The 20,579-nt window shown below is 38.1% G+C and overlaps 2 protein-coding genes across 2 annotated transcripts; both read right to left on the bottom strand.

Annotated features, from left to right (window-relative positions):
* Positions 1-11,832: 11,832 nt before the first annotated feature.
* On the bottom strand, positions 11,833-12,337 carry LOC139177722 (keratin-associated protein 6-1-like). Its single transcript, XM_070774341.1, has one exon. The coding sequence runs from the start codon at positions 12,292-12,294 to the stop codon at positions 12,040-12,042; it is 255 nt and encodes an 84-aa protein (XP_070630442.1). The 5' UTR covers positions 12,295-12,337; the 3' UTR covers positions 11,833-12,039.
* Positions 12,338-19,947: 7,610 nt separating this feature from the next.
* On the bottom strand, positions 19,948-20,202 carry LOC139185247 (keratin-associated protein 6-1-like). The gene has a single exon (XM_070797444.1). It carries the CDS (start codon positions 20,200-20,202, stop codon positions 19,948-19,950), a length of 255 nt encoding a protein of 84 aa, XP_070653545.1.
* Between the last annotated feature and the right edge of the window lie 377 nt (positions 20,203-20,579).

Below are 20,579 nucleotides of genomic sequence, written 5' to 3'. Positions count from 1 at the left end.
GCAGCCATGAAATTAAAAGACGCTTACTCCTTGGAAGGAAAATTATGACCAACCTAGATAGCATATTCAAAAGCAGAGACATTACTTTGCCAACAAAGGTTCGTCTAGTCAAGGCTATGGTTTTTCCTGTGGTCATGTATGAATGTGAGAGTTGGACTGTGAAGAAGGCTGAGCGCCGAAGAATTGATGCTTTTGAACTGTGATGTTGGAGAAGACTCTTGAGAGTCCCTTGGACTGCAAGGAGATCCAACCAGTCCATTCTGAAGGAGATCAGCCCTGAGATTTCTTTGGAAGGACTGATGCTAAAGCTGAAACTCCAGTACTTTGGCCAGCTCATGCGAAGAGTTGACTCATTGGAAAAGACTCTGATGCTGGGAGGGATTGGGGGCAGGAGGAGAAAGGGACAATGGAGGATGAGATGGCTGGATGGCATCACTGACTCGATGGACATGAGTCTGAGTGAACTCCGGGAGTTGGTGATGGACAGGGAGGCCTGACGTGCTGCAATTCGTGGAGTCGCAAAGAGTCGGACTCGATTGAGTGACTAATCTAATCTGATCTGATACTGGGAGGGATTGGGGGCAGGAGGAGAAGGGGATGACAGAGGATGAGATGGCTGGATGGCATCACTGACTCAACAGTCTTGAGTTTGACTGAACTCTGAGAGTTGGTGATGGACAGGGAGGCCTGGCATGCTGTGATTCATGGGGTTGCAAAGAGTTGGACATGACTGAGCGACTGAACTGACCTGAACTGAACTGAAGCAACAATTAAACAGATTGACATTATCTCATTTAGTCTGAAAATTCCCAGCAGAAAAACATGATCCTCTCTTTAACAAAGGAGGAAATTTGCAGCATTAAAATAATTTTCAAAAATCACAAACCTAGAACCGGCAGAGCAGCTGAGGTTGAAATATCAAGAGACTGTATGTCATAAACAGGTAACATAACATTTTTTTGAATCAAGATAGTTAATAATTGCAAAATTTTTTTTAAAATTCTATTATATGTAATAAGTGGAAAGAAAACCAAGATTTTTATTTCAAAATAACCAGATTTATTGAAAACAGTTTAAAGCAGAATACATGAAAATGATCAATGTAGCCCAAAGAGTGTTTCACTCTGGTAAAGGGAAATAAGCAATTCACACTGAAATGTGTATCCACATGAAATAGGTGGATATCACACTCTCTCACTTTTCATGAGGCAAAGCATGGGAATAAATGACTGTGGGTTTTAGATCCAGATGATAGTAACCAGATTGCAGGTAATCGGCAAATCACATCAGGAGTCTATGACAGAAGGTTTATCTCAACCTACAGTGGGCATTTAGTATTAGAGCCTGAATGTGTTCTTGCTTACAAATTAATCCTTGACCTATTTGATCTCAGAACCAATTGTAGCCCTTCCTAAGCTCTGCCTATGCCATGGGGAGTTGATCCTTGTGGGCTTTTGTTGTCAAGCTCCCATATTCACTGCCTTCTGAGTGGATGTGGCCCATCTGAGGTGAGAAATTGGAGGACAGGAGGAAGCCAGGATGTTTCTTCACTCTCTCTGCCTCCAGCTCCTACTTTCAGGCCCACTTTTGCTTCCAGCTTCTAGAGGGAAACCTTGGACCCCTGAACTCCAGCAATGCCATCTCCTCTCTTCATCCCATCATTACTCTTGTCATTTATATGAGGGCTTCAGGTACAGTGGCTCAGCTGGTAAAGAATCTGCCTGCAATGCAGGACACCTGGGTTCAGTTCCTGGGCTGGGGAGATCCCCTGGAGAAGGAAAGACTACTGAGTCCAGTATTCTGTCCTGGAGAATTCCATGGACTATATAGTTCATGGGATCGCAAACAGTTGGACATGACTCAATGAATTTCACTTTCACTTTTTTGTTTATAGAAGATTGAATTAATAACACAGTTCTTGGTATACGATATTCACTGATCAATGTCTTATCTTGTGTTTTTCAATAATAATTTAAAACAGTTAAACAATTATTATTTAAATAATAATAATTTAAAATACTAATTTACATAATTTAATTTAATAATTATTTAAAATAATAATTTTAAAAAATTGTCCTCTTTTATTTCCATATCCATTTTTCATTTGCTTCCTCTCAAAAACCCACCATTCCAATGCATTTAAGGCTCCTTTTTGTTTGTATTCTTGCAAAATATGAATTGATTTATGAGTAGGTGGCTCAGTGGTACAGAATCCACCTACCAAGGCAGGAGATGCAAGAGATGTGGGTTGGCTTCCTGGGTCAGGAAGATCCCCTGGAGAAGGAAATGGCAACCCACTCCAGTATTCTTGCCTGGAAAATCCTGTGGACAGAGGAGCTTGGTGGGCTACAGTCCATGGGGTTGCAAAGAGTTGGACATGACTGAGCACAGCACAGCACAGTGTAGTGACACAGAATGTGGGATTCATATCTGGTGAATCATGATGTTATATGCATCTAAGTTAAAAGGTGTCCTCAATAAGAGTAGCTGGGACATCAATAGCCATATCCACAGAGAGAGTGGGAGCCATAGCCACAGAGAGAGTGGGAGCCATAGCCACAGATTAGGCCACCAAAGCAACAAATTCCACTGCCATGGCCCCTGTAGCAGTTTCTGTAGGAGACACACATGGTGTTGGTTGTTAAGATTGCCCTGCAGTAGAGAAGGATGTGGAAGTGTCCTTTTATTGTAAACAACGCCCCTGCAGAAGGCCTTTTATATGCCATTAAGGTGGATGGGAACCACCACACGTATCATGCCACTGGCTTACTTTATGACTAATCTAACTAGTCTCATGTTTCTCAACCATAAGATAAAGCCTCAGAGGTATTAAGGAAGCTTGTTTTATTCAGCTACTGGGACTCTTCTGAAACAATTCAGTGCCAATAATAGAGGAGATGGCTGTACATATAAATTCCTTCATTACACTACGTCTTTTTCTTAACTTCAATAAACATGCATCATTTCAAGTAGTAGCATTTGTAGGAGGCCAATTTTGACTCTCTCTTGGCACAAAATAAAATCTATATTCTTCTCCTTATCTTTCTATAACCAAAAGTATTCATTTTTAACCAATGAGTTTTGCTTCTATTTTGCTTCAAAACAATTTTTCCTCTTTAGGACTTTAGTTGTTTCTTCTATGAAAGAATACAGCATAGAAAATCCCAACTGTCAGTCATCTCTGTAATGCAATTAACAAAGAGCCAGCTTATTAAATTTTTCTATAAAAAGGTTGAGCCAACAGTATCTTTTGGATTTTTACATTAACAAATTATTTTTTTATATGCCTAATTCTTTTTCATATCACTAAAAATGGTTTTTCCTATGAATTCAAATTTCTGTTCAGACCCTACCCAAAAGAATGGTAATATGGTAATGGATCCCATTTTATTGAAACTTCTTTCAATTGTCATTTTCAATATATACCATTTTTTAAACTTTTAAGACATTTATGAACTGCTGCCAATTTCACAAGGTAAGATTTTTTCTTTTTTTCTTTTTTTTTTGGTAATCTCTTTCTAGTCAACAGAAAGATTTGGTCAAATTTGGAGATACACAATAATCAGCTAATACTCTGACTAACTGATTTTTTTTTCTTCAGATATTTGATTTTATCAATGTCTTAGACATTGATAAAAGTTCATTTGTAAAGACACACAATGTTAAATAGATAATATATTTTTATCAAGTCCATGGAACTCTCTTAAATAATCATTGAAATATCATTTTATGTAATTTTTTTCATTATGATAATTCAGACTACTAGGAGGCATAGCAAAGCCAAGAAAATCTTGCTATTGTCCAAAAACAATAGGATATGATGTCTTTGGGAGGATGCAGGAATAATGTGTGATTATGAACACATCTTGGAGAAGGCAATGGCAACCCACTCCAGTACTCTTGCCTGGAAAATCCCATGGGCAGAGGAGCCTGGTGGGCTGCAGACCATGGGGTCGCAAAGAGTCAGACACGACTGAGCGACTTCACTTTGACTTTTCACTTTCATGCATTGGAGAAGGAAATGGCAACCCACTCCAGTGTTTTTGCCTGGAGGATCCCAAGGATGGGGGGGCCTGGTGGGCTGCCGTCTATGGGGTCGCACAGAATCGGACATGACTGAAGTGACTTAGCAACAGTAGCAGCAGCATGGACACATCTGTAATCAATGACCAAGGTGTTGACATTTCTTTCCTAATCTGTGTTCCAAGATGATTATTACAAATTTCTTCATATGATTTACAAGCATAAAGGAATTGATTATGCAGCAATAAAGAGATTTCAGGACAGGAAACCACGTGCATTTGAGCTAATCTTCTTCTGGAATTCAGAACACAATATTTTTGTAATTCATTCAACTTATCTGCTTTGGTAAGTAATTTAAATTAATTAAAAAATAGAATTTTAATATAATACAGCAATGTTTTCCCAAAATAATAAGGTCAAATGCAATTATTTATTCATTTACCATGCATTTTAAAATGTATTTTCTCTTTATTTTTACTGATAAGTGTATATCTATAAACTAAACCCCTCTTTTTGGTTAATATTGAAGTCTGGTAGATAATAACTTAGGAAATCATAATGGTATCAGATAATTTAAATTTTTCCCTACATAAAATGTCAGTTGCTTCAAATTATCATCCCTAGATTCCATCAACTGGTTATCATACATTTGAGGATTATGTTTTAATGACCACTTGTTAAAATAATGTGAAAGCCATTTGACTTTGAGAGGTAAGTCTTACATATTGCATAAATTCATGGAACAGAAGGGGATATGACTAAATAATAATTAACAAAGTAATCATTCAGCAGATAGTTTAGTAATTGGTTAAAATGATTGTGGGAGATACTGTCTGCCATATAACCCAATGTTCCCAACATAAACAGTTATGAAACAGTTCTCTTAGAATTTGTTTTCAGAAATTATTCATCTCTTAGGAGGAACTGACATTTGCTTTTCTGGTCAGACAATGAGTGCATTATGTGTCATAGCATTCCTCTTAATTAATAAACAATATTTTTAGAGTAGTTTTAAGTTTGCAGCAAAAGTTAGCAGATGGGACAGAGAGTCCCCATGAATTCAGCTTCTACATGCACACAGCACTTTCCCCTCTGTCAATATCTGACACCATAGTAGTGTTCTTGTTATGAACTAAACCTACACGAACACATTAATATCACTTGAAGTTCATGGTTTAAATCAGGGTCCATTCTTTATGTTATAATTCTATGGGTTTTGACAAATGTATAATGGCATGCATCCATCATTTTAGTTACATGTAGAATACTTTTACCAACCAAGCTAAATATTTGTAAAATCCACTGTCTCTTGAGATGTAGGAGTATAAATCACCTAATTGTTACTTAATATTAAATAAAAATTCCAAAATTTAAGAATAAAGTATGGTGTTAGAAAGTGTTCTAGTTTCATTCTTTTACAAGTGGTTGACCAGTTTTCCCAGCACCACTTGCTGAAGAGATTGTCTTTTCTCCATTGTATATTCTTGCCTCCTTTGTCAAAGATAAAGTGTCCATAGGTGCGTGGATTTATCTCTGGGCTTTCTATTTTGTTCCATTGATCTATATTTCTGTCTTTGTGCCAGTACCATATTGTCTTGATGACTGTTGCTTTGTAGTAGAGCCTGAAGTCAGGCAGGTTGATTCCTCCAGTTCCATTCTTCTTTCTCAAGATTGCTTTGGCTATTTGAAGTTTTTTGTATATGCATACAAATTATGAAGTTATTTGTTCTAGCTCTGTAAAAAATACCGTTGGTAGCTTGATAAGGATCGTATTGAATCTATAGATTGCTTTGAGTAGTACACTCATTTTCACTATATTGATTCATTCGATCCATGAACATGGTATATTTCTCCATCTATTAGTGTTCTATAGTTTTCTATATAGGGAGAAGGTTTCTATATAGGGACCCACTCCAGTATTCTTGCCTGGAAAATCCCATGGATGGAGGGGCCTGGTGGGCTGCAGTCCATGGAGTCGCTAGGAGTCGGACACGACTGAGTGACTTCACTTTATTTTTTCACTTTCATGCATTGGAGAAGGAAATGGCAACCCACTCCAGTGTTCTTGCCTGGAGAATCCCAGGGACTGGGGAGCCTGGTGGGCTGCCGTCTATGGGGTCACACAGAGTCGGACATGACTGAATCAACTTAGCAGCAGCAGCAGCATATATAAGGTCTTTAGTTTCTTTAGGTAGATATATTCCTAAGTATTTAATTCTTTTCGTTGAAATGGTGAATGGAATTGTTTCCTTAATTTCTCTTTCTATTTTCTCATTATTAGTGTATAGGAATGCAAGGGATTTCTGTGTGTTGATTTTATATTCTGCAACTTTACTATAGTCATTGATTAGCTCTAGTAATTTTCTGGTGGAGACTTTAGGGTTTTCTATGTAGAGGATCATGTCATCTGCAAGCAGTGAGAGTTTTATTTCTTCTTTTCCAATTTTTATTCCTTTTATTTCTTTTTCTGCTCTGATTACTGTGGCCAAAACTTCCAAAACTATGTTGAATAGTAGTGGTGAAAGTGGGCACCCTCTTCTTGTTCCTGACTTTAGGGGAAATACTTTCAATTTTTCACCATTTAGTATAATGTTTGCTGTGGGTTTGTCATATATAGCTTTTATTATGTTGAGGTATGTTCCTTCTATTCCTGCTTTCTGGAGAGTTTTTATCATAAATGGATGTTGAATTTTGTCAAAGGCTTTCTCTGCATCTATTGAGATAATCATGTGGCTTTTATTTTTCAATTTGTTAATGTGATGTCTTACATTGATTTGCAGATATTGAAGAATCCTTGCATCCCTGGGATAAAGCCCACTTGGTTATGATGTATGATCTTTTAAATGTGTTGTTGGATTCTGATTTATAGAATTTTGTTAAAGATTTTTGCATCTATGTTCATCAGTGATATTGGCCTGTAGTTTTCTTTTTTGTGTGGCATCAATGTCAGGTTTTGGTTTAGGATGATGGTGGCCTCATAGAATGAGTTTGGAAGTTTACCTCCCTCTGCAAATTTCTGGAAGAGTTTGAGTAGGATAGGTGTTAGCTCTTCTCTAAATTTTTCTTAGAATTCAGCTGTGAAGCTGTCTGGATCTGGGCTTTTGTTTGCTGGAAGATTTCTGACTACAGTTTCAATTGTTTGTGATGGGTCTGTTAAGATTTTCTATTTCTTCCTGATCCAGTTTTGGAAAGTTGTACTTTTCTAAGAATCTGTCCATTTCTTCCATGTTGTCCATTTTATTGGCATATAATTGCTGATAGTAGTCTCTTATGATCCTTTGTATTTCTGCATTGTCTGTTGTAATCTCTCCATTTTCATTTCTAATTTTATGCATTTGATTTTTCTCCCTTTGTTTCTTGATGAGTCTGGCTAGTGGTTTGTCAATTTTATTTATCCTCTCAAAGAACCAGCTTTTGGCTTTGTTGATTTTTGCTATGGTCTCTTTTGTTTCTTTTGCATTTATTTCTGCCCTAATTTTTAAGACTTATTTCCTTCTACTAACCCTGGGGTTCTTCATTTCTTCCTTTTCTAGTTGCTTTAGGTGTAAAGTTAGGCTACTTATTTGACTTTTTTCTTGTTTCTTGAGGTATGCCACCTCCCAAAATATTGGAAATAAAAGCAAAAATAAACAAATGGGACCTAATTAAACTTAAAAGCTTCTGCACAACAAAGGAAACTATAAACAAGGTGAAAAGACAGCCTTCAGAATGGGAGAAAATAATAACAAATGAAGCAACTGACAAACAACTAACCTCAAAAATATACAAGCAACTCCTGCAGCTTAATTTCAGAAAAATAAACGACCCAATCAAAAAATGGGCCAAAGAACTAAATAGACATTTCTCCAAAGAAGACATACAGATGGGTAACAAACACATGAAAAGATGCTCAACATCACTCATTATCAGAGAAATGCAAATCAAAACCACAATGAGGTACCATTTCACGCCAGTCAGAATGGCTGTGATCCAAAAGTCTACAAGCAATAAATGCTGGAAATCGTGTGCAGAAAAGGGAACCCTCTTACACTGTTGGTGGGAATGCAAACTAGTACAGCCACTATGGAGAACATTGTGGAGATTCCTTAAAAAAAACTGGAAATAGAACTGCCTTATGACCCAGCAATCCCACTGCTGGACATACACACCAAGGAAACCAGAATTGAAAGAGACACATGTACCCCAATGTTCATCGCAGCACTGTTTATAATAGCCAGGACATGGAAACAACCTAGATGTCCATCGGCACATGAATGGATAAGAAAGCTGTGATACATATACACAATGGAGTATTACTCAGCCATTAAAAAGAATACATTTGAATCAGTTCTATTGAGGTGGATGAAACTGAAGCCTATTATACAGAGTGAAGTAAGCCAGAAAGAAAAACACCAATACAGTATACTAACGCATATATATGGAATTTAGAAAGATGGTAACAATAACCTGGTATGCAAGACAGCAAAAGAGACACAGATGTATAGAACAGTCTTTTGGACCTTGTGGGAGAGGGAAAGGATGGGATAATTTGGGAGAATGGTATTGAAACATGTGTAATATCATATATGAAACAAATCGCCAGTCCAGGTTCGATGCATGATACTGGATGCTTGGGGCTGGTGCACTGGGATGACCCAGAGGGATGATACAGAGAGGGAGGTGGGAGGGGGTTAAGGATGGGGAACACGTGTATATCTGTGTGGATTCATGTTGACGTATGGCAAAACCAATACAATATTGTAAAGTAATTAACCTCCAATTAAAATAAATAAATTTATATTTTAAAAATCCAGAAATAAAGATTTATAGAATTAAAAAAAAGAATAAAGTAAATAAGAAAGGCAAATTCTCATACAGGCATACTTAAAGAGAAAAAAAAAATGCTCTGTTGAGGGATTTTATCTTCCCAGATATATTATTCCATTCTTGGGAGGTCAACAATTTTAAACTGTGAACCTGTCAACATGAAGTGAGGCATATCCCTTACCTTAAACTAAATACAGTAGTTGACCTCACTCATGTCCAGGATTTAGAAATCTCATTTCAAAACAAAAGATATGGTGTTAGAAAGTGTTCTAGTTTCATTCTTTTACAAGTGGTTGACCAGATTTCCCAGCACCACTTGTTAAAGAGATTGTCTTTAATCCATTGTATATTCTTGCCTCCTTTGTCAAAGATAAGGTGTCCATATGTGCGTGGATTTATCTCTGTGCTTTCTATTTTGTTCCATGGATTAAAGATCTCAACGTAAGACCAGAAACTATAAAACTCCTAGAGGAGAACATAGGCAAAACACTCTCTGACATACATCACAGCAGGATCCTCTATGACCCACCTCCCAGAATATTGGAAATAAAAACAAAAATAAACAAATGGGACCTAATTAACTTTAAAAGCTTTTGCACACCAAAGGAAACTATTAGCAAGGTGAAAAGACAGCCTTCAGAATGGGAGAAAATAATAGCAAATGAAGCAACCGACAAACAACTAATCTCAAAAATATACAAGCAACTCCTACAGCTCAACTCCAGAAAAATAAATGACCCAATCAAAAAATGGGCCAAAGAACTAAATAGACATTTCTCCAAAGAAGACATACAGATGGCTAACAAACATATGAAAAGATGCTCAACATCACTCATTATCAGAGAAATGCAAATCAAAACCACTATGAGGTACCGTTTCACACCAGTCAGAATGGCTGTGATCCAAAAGTCTACAAGCAATAAATGCTGGAAATCGTGTGCAGAAAAGGGAACCCTCTTACACTGTTGGTGGGAATGCAAACTAGTACAGCCACTATGGAGAACAGTGTGGAGAATCCTTAAAAAACTGGAAATAGAACTGCCTTATGACCCAGCAATCCCAGTGCTGGGCATACACACTGAGGAAACCAGAAGGGAAAGAGACACGTGTACCCAATGTTCATCGCAGCACTGTTTTATAATAGCCAGGACATGGAAGCAACCTAGATGTCCATCAGCAGATGAATGGATAAGAAAGCAGTGGTACATATACACAATGGAGTATTACTCAGCCATTAAAAAGAATACATTTGAATCAGTTCTAATGAGGTGGATGAAACTGGAGCCTATTATACAGAGTGAAGTAAGCCAGAAAGAAAAACACCAATACAGTATACTAACGCATATATATGGAATTTAGAAAGATGGTAACAATAACCCTGTGTACGAGACAGCAAAAGAGACACTGATGTATAGAACAGTCTTATGGACTCTGTGGGAGCGGGAGTGGGTGGGAAGATTTGGGAGAATGGCATTGAAACATGTAAAATATCATGTATGAAACGAGTTGCCAGTCCAGGTTCAATGCATGATACTGGATGCTTGGGGCTAGGGCACTGGGACGACCCAGAGGAATGGAATGGGGAGGGAGGAGGGTTCAGGATGGGGACCAGATGTATACCTGTGGTGATTCATTTTGATGTTTGGCAAAACTAATACAATTTTGTAAAGGTTAAAAATAAACACACACACACACACACACACACACACACACACACACAAAACAAGCAAAAGATAATTGAAAAGTTCCCAAACATATGAATCACAAAAATTACTGGAAAGGCAAATAATTACAATTAAAACTGTGAAGCCACGCAAAAACCAAGAAAAGAAATAACTCAGGACAAATACACAATGGAGTATTACTCAGCCATTAAAAAGAATACATTTGAATCAGTTCTAATGAGGTGGATGAAACTGGAGCCTATTATACAGAGTGAAGTAAGCCAGAAGGAAAAACACCAATACAGTATACTAACGCATATATATGGAATTTAGAAAGATGGTAACAATAACCGTGTGTATGAGACAGCAAAAGAGACAGTGTTGTATAGAACAGTCTTATGGACTCTGTGGGAGAGGGAGAGGGTGGGAAGATTTGAGAGAATGGCATTGAAACATGTAAAATATCATGTATGAAACGAGATGCCAGTCCAGGTTCGATGCACGATACTGGATGCTTGGGGCTAGTGCACTGGGATGACCCAGAGGGATGGTATGGGGAGGGAGGAGGGAGGAGGGTTCAGGATGGGGAACACATGTATACCTGTGGTGGATTCATTTTGATATTTGGCAAAACTAATACAATTATGTAAAGTTTAAAAATTAAATAAAATTAAAAAAAAAAATAGAACATAGAAATGGTATGAAATAGCTCCAAACAAAAATGTGTCATGAGTTTCTGAAATGGTGTCTTTTTCAAAAAAATACAATTTTAAAATACAGCAAGGTTTGTTAAAGTTAGGAGGAAGCAGGCCAGGGTAGATTTGACTTTGTTTACTTCTTGAACTGAACAAGCATAAGAAACACTTCTTGAGGAAATGTGCTAGAATCAAAGATTAGAAGCAGTAATTATGCATTGATGATCACATCATCCAAAAAAACTTCACAGAGATTAAAGTTTGGTATAAAAGTACTTGGAATATATAGTATTTCCAGGCAATGCTTAGCTAAACTGGCAAATATTACTTTATTGCAATAACCTGATATAATATATACAATGATTGCTTAACTAGAACAGAAAACTGACATCTATAAAGTTGACATTGATGTCAGAATTGAAGGATTTGGTAGAGCAACTGAAGTAGAAGTAGATAAAAAAAAAAAAAAAGATATTCCTAAACAAGAAATATATCTTTTTAATTCAATCAGGGAAAAACCAAAACTATGAATATCACACTTTAAATGAAAAGAAACCAAGGTTTATTTTTCCAGATTAAACAAGTTTATTAGGAAAAGAGAGAAATGGCTTCAGCATGAAAATATAAAGGCAGAATCTGTGACCACTATTATAATAAGGGATCATATGGGAATTCTCAGGATGAATTTCAATTCCTCTTCTTAAGAATTAAATACAGAAAGGGAAGCATGGGTGTATCAGATGTAGAGGGCATTAAAAGGCACGTCTTCAGCAAGGTTCTGTATACGCGGTGTTCAGAATTGGTGAATCCTGGTGTCCAGGTGTAGAGGATGAGAGTCTTCCGTGGCATCCTCAATAGTAGCAGCCAAAGCCAGAGCCATAGCCACATCCATAGCCACAGCCACAGAGAGAGCGGGAGCCATAGCCATAGCCACAGCCATAGCCACAGCCCAGCCTGCGGAAGCCAGAGCCGTAGCAGGAGCCATAGCCACAGCCCAGCCTGCGGAAGCCAGAGCCGTAGCAGGAGCCGTAGCCACAGCCCAGGCCTCCATAGCCGTAGCTTCCACAGCCGAGGCCGCCATAGTAGTTTCCGTAGTAGCCACACATGGTGTTGGTGGTTGAGGTTGTTCTCGGGTAGAGAAGGAGAGTAGAAATGTCACTTGAGTGTGGACATTTCTCTCTGCGGAGGGCCTTTTATATGCCCTCAGTGTGGGTGTGACCCACCCCAGCTTCATGCCATTGGTTAACTTTATGACTGATCTAATTAGTTTGTTTTTGCTCAACCATGAGATAAAGTCTCAGAGTAATTTAGGAAGCTTGTTTTGTTGGCCTGTTTGGGCTCCTCTAATCCAACTGAGGACTTGAAAGAAAGGAGACACCTACATTGCCTGCCGCAAATTATATGTTCATTTAACCTCCTCCAACCTTCCTGTATGTTAAAAAAGATTATATTGCTAAGACTCAGTCTTATTTGCTCTTGGTTCCAGTTAGTTTCACTGATTTTTTAAATATTCATAAACATCACACTCCTTTTGACTCATGTATTTAACTTTCTTCTCTTGATTCAAATTAATTACCTTCATCAGATATTCAGTTCTTTTTCTATATTGGAACCATAATGTATATTTCAACCCCAGGATGTTGATATTAACCCAGCCAATTAAAACTTCCGAAAAACCAAGTCAGACCAAAATGGCATTATGCTTTTCTACTTACGCCAATGAGCCTAATTCTCACTTACATTCAATTTTTACAAACTAAGTTATTTCTTGGAATCCAATTCTGCAATTTTTCTTATCAGTAACAAATTAGATTCTGTATAAATATTTGAGTTATAGTCTAAGTAACTGTAAAATAGACTAAACAACATATGTATACCAGTGTATTAGACACAGGTCTGTTCCTTCATCAAGATATCTGATCATTATTCTCTTTGTAACCAGTCGCACTGAGTTCTCTTGTATAGCCCTAGTATCACTGCCATCTTAATTCAAGTTAGTGTGATTCTCCACCTCATTGGGAGGCACAAGAAAAGTGTAAATAGTTTTACATCACAGTTAAAATGTAAAATGTGCCTTCTTTAAGAGAAGGCACATGGGGAGGTGTCATGATCCACCCATCCATGTGAAATCTATCAGTAGATTTTTACTTTTCTAATGGTATTTCTGAGTCAAAACAGTTTTACATATATTCTCAAAACTTTAGAAAGGGACAGAGAATGCATGATTTGAACACACCCTTAATTTCAGCCAGTTCTCCTCTAGAAATCACAAGATGAAGCCATAAGATTTCAAAATCTTTTCAATACTTCTATCTTGAGTATATCTGATGAGTCAAAAATTGCTTTTTAGTGAAACAGAATGCTTTCATACTAAAGATCTGATCAAACACATTCATCTAATCAGAACATAAACATATGCTTCTGAGTGTCCTTTCCATGTGTGTGTTTGGTAGGGTCATTTTTGTAAAATAGACAGAATATTATTACTTTTTTTCACCATTTGCTGGGTGAAGATATTAGACTTACAAAACATCTTTACTATATCATTTTCAAATTTCCCATAGAGAAATAAAAGTAACATCAACTATATTACAATGCAGAACCAATCAAGTGATAAATTAAAATAAGTTTCCAGGAAAAAACTAATTTAAATAGCCTAATGATCATTCTTCCTCTAGGCTATCAAAGTTCTTAGAACATCACCTGAAATTGGTATGACTAAATTGCCTCACTCAAAAAAAAAAAAAAAAAAAAAAAAGGCTATAATTAACTGCTTTTATTTTTTCTTGGATGGGGAGGAGCATTTGATTAAAGTAGTCATAAAAGATATTATTATTTTAATAGCAACATTTAATAGGTAACAGTGGTTAATGGATTTAAATGTCAGGGACTCTACCATGACATTTGATCATTTACAAAATGATAGATGCAGATATATGTAAGTATAAATTAAAGTGAATAATATTGCTTCACAACTTTAATAGGACATATTAAGTACTCAAGGATTTTAGAATTAAACCCTACCATTGGCTTCCCTGGTGGCTCAGATAGTAAAGAATCTGCCTGAAGTGCAGGAGGCCCATGTTTAATCCCTGGATTGGGAAGATCCCCTGGAGAAAAATGGCTACCCACTCCGGTATCCTCGCCTGGAGAATTTCATAGACAGAGGAGCCCAGCAGGCTGCAGTCCATGGGGTTGCAAAACATCAGACACGATGAGCTATTGACACAACAGTGTCTTCTCTATGTCTTCTCCTTACCTTCTCCACAAACTTTCCTTAGTCTCCTACCATTTTGAAGCTACAATTTTATTCCCAAGACTGCATATATGCAGATAAAATTGAAAGTATTGTTAAAATAAGATTTTCAACAGGTGGAATCTATATGGATTATATGATCACATGCTGATAGTAACATAGTTTAAATTTGCAATCTGGAATCAATAAGCCATCAAATTAGGAGAAGAATCTCTCATTTAAGGTACTTGATTTACTGATAGGTGTCGTGACACAGAGCAGAGTTGTTTTGGCTTGAATATATTGGTTATGAGGAATATTTGAGATAGTCTCAATGCCATTTGGCTTGAAGATGAGTCCAACAATGCCTGTGGTTTGCCCCACATACCACACTCAATTGGTATTGGTTTGCCGTGCCCTCTTCTACGGAATCTCCCCTACCCAGGGATCAAGCCCACCTCTCTTATGTCTCCTGCATTGGCAGGCAGGTTCTTTACCACTAACACCACTTGGGAAGCCCATAAGGCATTGCAACAAATTTTAAACATAAAACTCTTGAAACTGAATCTGCTCTTCATTTAAGCCTTCTTCTCTTCACATCATGAGCTTCTATAGCAACTGCTATGGTGGCCGTGGCAGCCTGGGGTGTGGCTATGGATGTGGCTACAGTGGCTGTGGATACACCTGCTACCATCTATGATGCTATGGAAGATACTGGTCTTCTGGATGGATTCTTCTGAGAAATTCTAGGCTTCTCATCTGTTCAAGATATTCTATTATGAATAGAGGCATCATAACACGTCCAGCATGAATTATATTAAGGATGTGTTTGTCTATAAAACAATGACAACCACATCTAAGCAACCATGTAACATCAGACCTTTTTTGATTGAATTGCCAGTTTCCAATAATTTAAAACATATTCATTTGTTCTATGTTATTATTATATGTATGTATTCTAAGTTGCTTCAGTCATATCTGACTCTTTGCAACTCTATAGATTGTAGCTGACCAGGCTCCTCTGTCCATAGTTCTCTCCAGGCAAAGATAGTGGAGTCAGTTGTCACACCCTCCTCCAGGGGAATCTTCCCAACCCAGGGATTGAACCAGTGTCTTTTATATCTCCTGCATTGTCATATGGGGTCTTTACCACTAGCACCACCTGGGAAGCACATTATTATACGGTTGAATACAAACAATCGTGTGTGTGTGTGGTGGTTGCTCAGCCATGTCCAACTTTTGCAACCCCATGAACTGTACTTGTCTGACTTTTCTGTCTGTGAGATTCCATTTTCATTTAGAAAAATATCTAAATTGATTTTTCATTAAAGATATTCTGTTTTTCACACCTACAATATACTCATGCATATTTATTGATGTGGATTTCCTGTGATTGTGTGTATGTGTGTGTGTTTGCATGTTGTGTGTGAGATATCTTTCACTATTTTTAGTTGAAAATATATATATGTGGATTAAAAGCTACATCCAACCAGTGCTTTTCTACTATGAGTTTCTGTGAGCATATTCAGAGGCTACCGTTATCTACCTTGATTACCCCAAAACTTTATCTTCAGAACATCCAAACTTTGGTTAAAGATACTGGCAAAGTAGTATCTCTCTTATTACCACTTCATGTTATTTCTTTAGTATCTCTTTCTTTCCTTTTTAAAAATAATTTTCTTTGTTTTTGACTGTTGCTGGGTCTTTGTTGCTGCACTGGCTACTTTCTAGTTGTGGCGAGTGGGGGCTAGTATTCCCTGCATTGATAAATTCGCAGTAATAATAGTGAACATTGTTGAGGTCCTTTAATGGACTGGAACCTGGTGGTCCAGAGTCGATGATAAGAAAGTAAAGGAGAGAGAAAGAGGCTGATATTCCTTGGTTTACACAGAAAACCAATAAAGCCCCTGGTACGGGGCTTGCACTGCTCATGAAGGCACCAGGTGCCCTCTTTAGGGGGTGAAGGCACAGTGCGCCTTCACCAGAGGGTCTTAGAAGCCCGGAAAAGAAAATGAGCTCAGTGGAGCCTCTGCACTCCAGAGAATTAGCCAGAGAGAAAGAGAGAGAGAGAGAGAGAGAGAAGGGGACCCAAGCTCTGATGGAGCAAAGGTGTTTTATTCAACATGGTGTGAGTATATATACTGTCTTACAAGGTAGCTATTTTCAGCAAAGATAAAAACCAAAAGTCCAGACTTACAAATTATCAAGGAAAACATACGGTGATCCATATCAAAGAGAGAGGGTTGTAAATAATCACTTTTACCATATGGTTCATAAAAAGGAAGAGAGGGTCGTAAACAGTTACTTATCACCATATGGGAAAACTAACGAAGAAAATGCATGCATCCCTAAGCCCCCCGGGAGTAGTTTGCTACTCCGCTTAATTCCTGAATATTCAGGGACAGAGGATTCATGACAGATCCTAAATAGCACACAGGAAGCCTCCTGTTAAATGCTTCCTGACAAACATGGCGGTCTTCCTTAGTCTCATTGCAGTGGCTTCTCTTGTTGCGGAGCACAGTCTATAGGGCAGTAGTTGCAGCACGTGGACTCAGTAGTTGCAGTTCCTGGGCTCTAGAGCACAGGCTCTACAGTTGTGGCACACGGACCTAGCTGCTCTGTGGTACATGGGATCCTCCCAGACCAGGGATTGAACCTATTTCTCTTGCACTGGCAGGCAGAGTCTTTACCACTGAGCCACCAGGGAAGCCCTCCTTCTTTCTTTATATTTGGTACTTGAATATGCCTCTAGGAAGATCTCACTTTTCTTCTAAAGTTTATATTATTGCTAGTTCTTTTCCTCACTGAAATCATGTACTTGAACTCATCCTGTTCAGGTTAGCACGTGGATGTTGTGAGCTATGATTCATAACACTCAGAGTTATTGCAAAGTTATTTTGGTCTGTTTAGTTTATGTTGTATGACCGGTGGTTCCATTGGTCCCTGCCATTGCTGCCTGAAAGTACAGAAAGAATTCCACCAGTCCATGTACTGCGTGTCTTTTGGCAGAGTAGTAGCATAGTGAGATTTATTTTCAACTCCAGTGATTTTCTCCAAAGCAATAACCTAACAAGAGGTATATTACCCATCTGAGTATTCTACTTATGTGCTAAAAACAGAAACCATCTTTAAGAAAAATGCATATATATTGGTCTAGCTATCTATCAAGGAGAGATAAAGACTTAGATAGATTCACAATAATAACAATGAACAACTTTAACTCATCACTCTCAGACAGACAGATAAAATAGTTAAAAAAAAAACTGACTGAAAAGAAAGAAGACCTAAAAATGTAATTAACAAGGTAGCTTCTATGGATGTATATTCATCTATATACTGATGATGGAAAATAAAGCTTCTTCTCAAGCTTCCACAGAATATACCAAAAATTGATTGTAAAGAAAAAGTACGTTTTAAATATAAAAATACTACAGAAAACATTTTCTGACTGCTATGCAGAGAGAAATTTGCAATGCTGTTTATACTTGGAGAGTAAATTGTTGATTAAAAAACTCTCAGGCAGAATAAAAATATAATCTGAGATTATGGAATTTCAAAATAAAAAATGATAATGATAATAGTACCTAACAGAATCTGCAAGAAAATTTCAAGTAGTAATTAGAAAAAAATCCATAGTACTAAACACTATGGAAAAAGTGTACTATAAAGTGTTTCATAGTACTGAACACTATGAAGAAAAAAGCATATGCGAAATAACAATAAAAGGATTAAACAAGGAGTTTCAAAAATAATATGCATATTTATGCATGTAAATTTAAAAACTTAGATACAATGGATAATTTCCAAGGGGGATACAAAATACCCAACTTGTAACCTTCAGAAATTATAAAGAAATTGAGTATCATGGAAGAAACCAACAAAAAAATAAGCATTATGTAAATACTACACAAATTATAACCTACCTAGACAGCATTTAAAAAGCGGAAACATTACTTTGCAACAAAGGTCCGTGTAGTTAAAGCTATGGTTTTTCCAGTAGTCATGTATGGATGGGAGAGTTGGACTATAAACACAGCTGAGCACCGAAGAATTGATGCTTTTGAACTGTGGTGTTGGAGAAGACTCTTGAGAGTCCCTTGGACAGCAAGGAGATCCAGCCAGTCCATCCTAAAGGAGATCAGTCCTGGGTGTTCATTGGGAAGACTAATGCTGAAGCTGAAACGCCAATACTTTGCCCACCTGATGCAAAGAACTGACTCATTAGGAAAGACTCTGATGCTGGGAAAGATTGAAGGCAGGAGGAGAAGGGGAAGACAGAGGATGAGATGGTTAGATGGCATCACCGACTCAGTGAACATGAGTTTGAGTAAACTCCAGGAGTTGGCAATGAACAGGGAGGTTTGGCATGCTGCAGTTCATGGGGTCACAAAGAGTCGGACATGACTGAGCAACTGAACCAACTGACACAAATTATTCTAGATCAGATAATTATTTGGGGGAAATTCTACTAGATCTTCAGAGATAAAATAACTTTATGTTCTATAAATTATTTGACAGCACTGAAAATGAAGGAAACTTACATTGATATCAGTGACAGACAGACTATTAAGTTTCTTCCATGATTTGTACCTTTTGATATCAATGCCTTAGTCATGCCCTCCTCTTGAGAATGGACAGGACTTGTTATTTACTTCTAACAATGAAATATAACAAAGAAGTTAATAAAATGCATGTGATCGTGTGTATGTATTTCTGATACATAAAATTGTATGGCATTGTAGAACCCATCTTGCTAGAGCAACTTTCTCACCTTTCCAAGCCTTGAGAAGGCACACAGCCATATTTGGAACTAATATGGCAAGGAGGTGGCTCAGACAGTGAAGACTGTGCCTGAAATGCAGGAGATCTGGGTTCAGTCCCTGAGTTGGGAAGATCCCCTGGAGGAGGGTATGGCAATCCACTCCAGTATTCTTGCCTGGAGAATCCCCATAGACAGAGGATCCTGCTGGGCTATAGTCCATGGGGTCATAAAGAGTCAGACATGACTGAGTGACTAAGCACAAAACACAGCACACATGGCAAGGAACTACAGCCAGCCTCCTGGAGCTGAGGCTGGCCTCCAACAGTCAGCCAGCGAAGGCCTCCCACCAACAGTCAGTGTTGAGCCCTCAGTTGTACAAACACAAAGAACAGAATTCTGCCAAAAAGTGTCTGTAAGTAATATTTCATATCAAATAACTGACATAAAAACCAGTATTGTTATTTGCATCAAACAAATTTATTAGGTTAAAACAAAGACAGCATGGAAGGCATCAAGTCAGTTACTATGGAATCATCATCTTGATGAAAATAGAACTCTGAGGTCAAGGTGGACTTCACTTTATGTCACTTAATGATGTAAATTCAAAGAATGTAGGTTAGAAGTTAGGCTAGGAATAATCCACACTAAACTTCCATGATGCAGCCTAATCATCATCCAGGGGAAAAACACAGAACATGAGGGCTTCAGAACTGGTGAATCCTGGTGTCCAGGTGTAGAGGATGAGAGTCTTCCGTGGCGTCCTCAATAGTAGCAGCCAAAGCCAGAGCCATAGCCGCAGCCATAGCCACAGCCACAGAGAGAGCGGGAGCCACAGCCGTAGCCACAGCCATAGCCACAGCCCAGCCTGCGGAAGCCAGAGCCGTAGCAGGAGCCATAGCCACAGCCCAGCCTGTGGAAGCCAGAGCCGTAGCAGGAGCCGTAGCCACAGCCCAGGCCTCCATAGCCGTAGCTTCCACAGCCGAGGCCGCCATAGTAGTTTCCGTAGTAGCCACACATGGTGTTGGTGGTTGAGGTTGTTCTCGGGTGGAGAAGGAGAGTAGAAGTGTCACTTGAGTGTGGACATTTCTCCCTGCAGAGGGCCTTTTATATGCCCTGAGTGTGGGTGTGACCCACCACACCTTCATGCCATTGGCTAACTTTATGACCACTCTAATTAGTTTGTTGTTCACAACCAAAGATGAAACCTCAGAGAAATTCAGCAGGATTGCTGTGTTGACATCTTAGTTTGGATTCCTCTTATTTAATTGAGCATTTGGATGAGAGGAGACATACACTCACACCTACACAGTCCTGTCCCAGATTACATGTTCATTTTAACTTCTTAGAACCATTCTTTAGATCATAAAAAGAAGATATGTTAGTTATTGGACCCC

Source organism: Bos indicus, chromosome 1 (genome assembly GCF_029378745.1).
Source record: "Bos indicus isolate NIAB-ARS_2022 breed Sahiwal x Tharparkar chromosome 1, NIAB-ARS_B.indTharparkar_mat_pri_1.0, whole genome shotgun sequence".
NCBI classification, from domain to species: domain Eukaryota; kingdom Metazoa; phylum Chordata; class Mammalia; order Artiodactyla; family Bovidae; genus Bos; species Bos indicus.
This window is presented reverse-complemented; position numbering and strand designations above follow the sequence as displayed.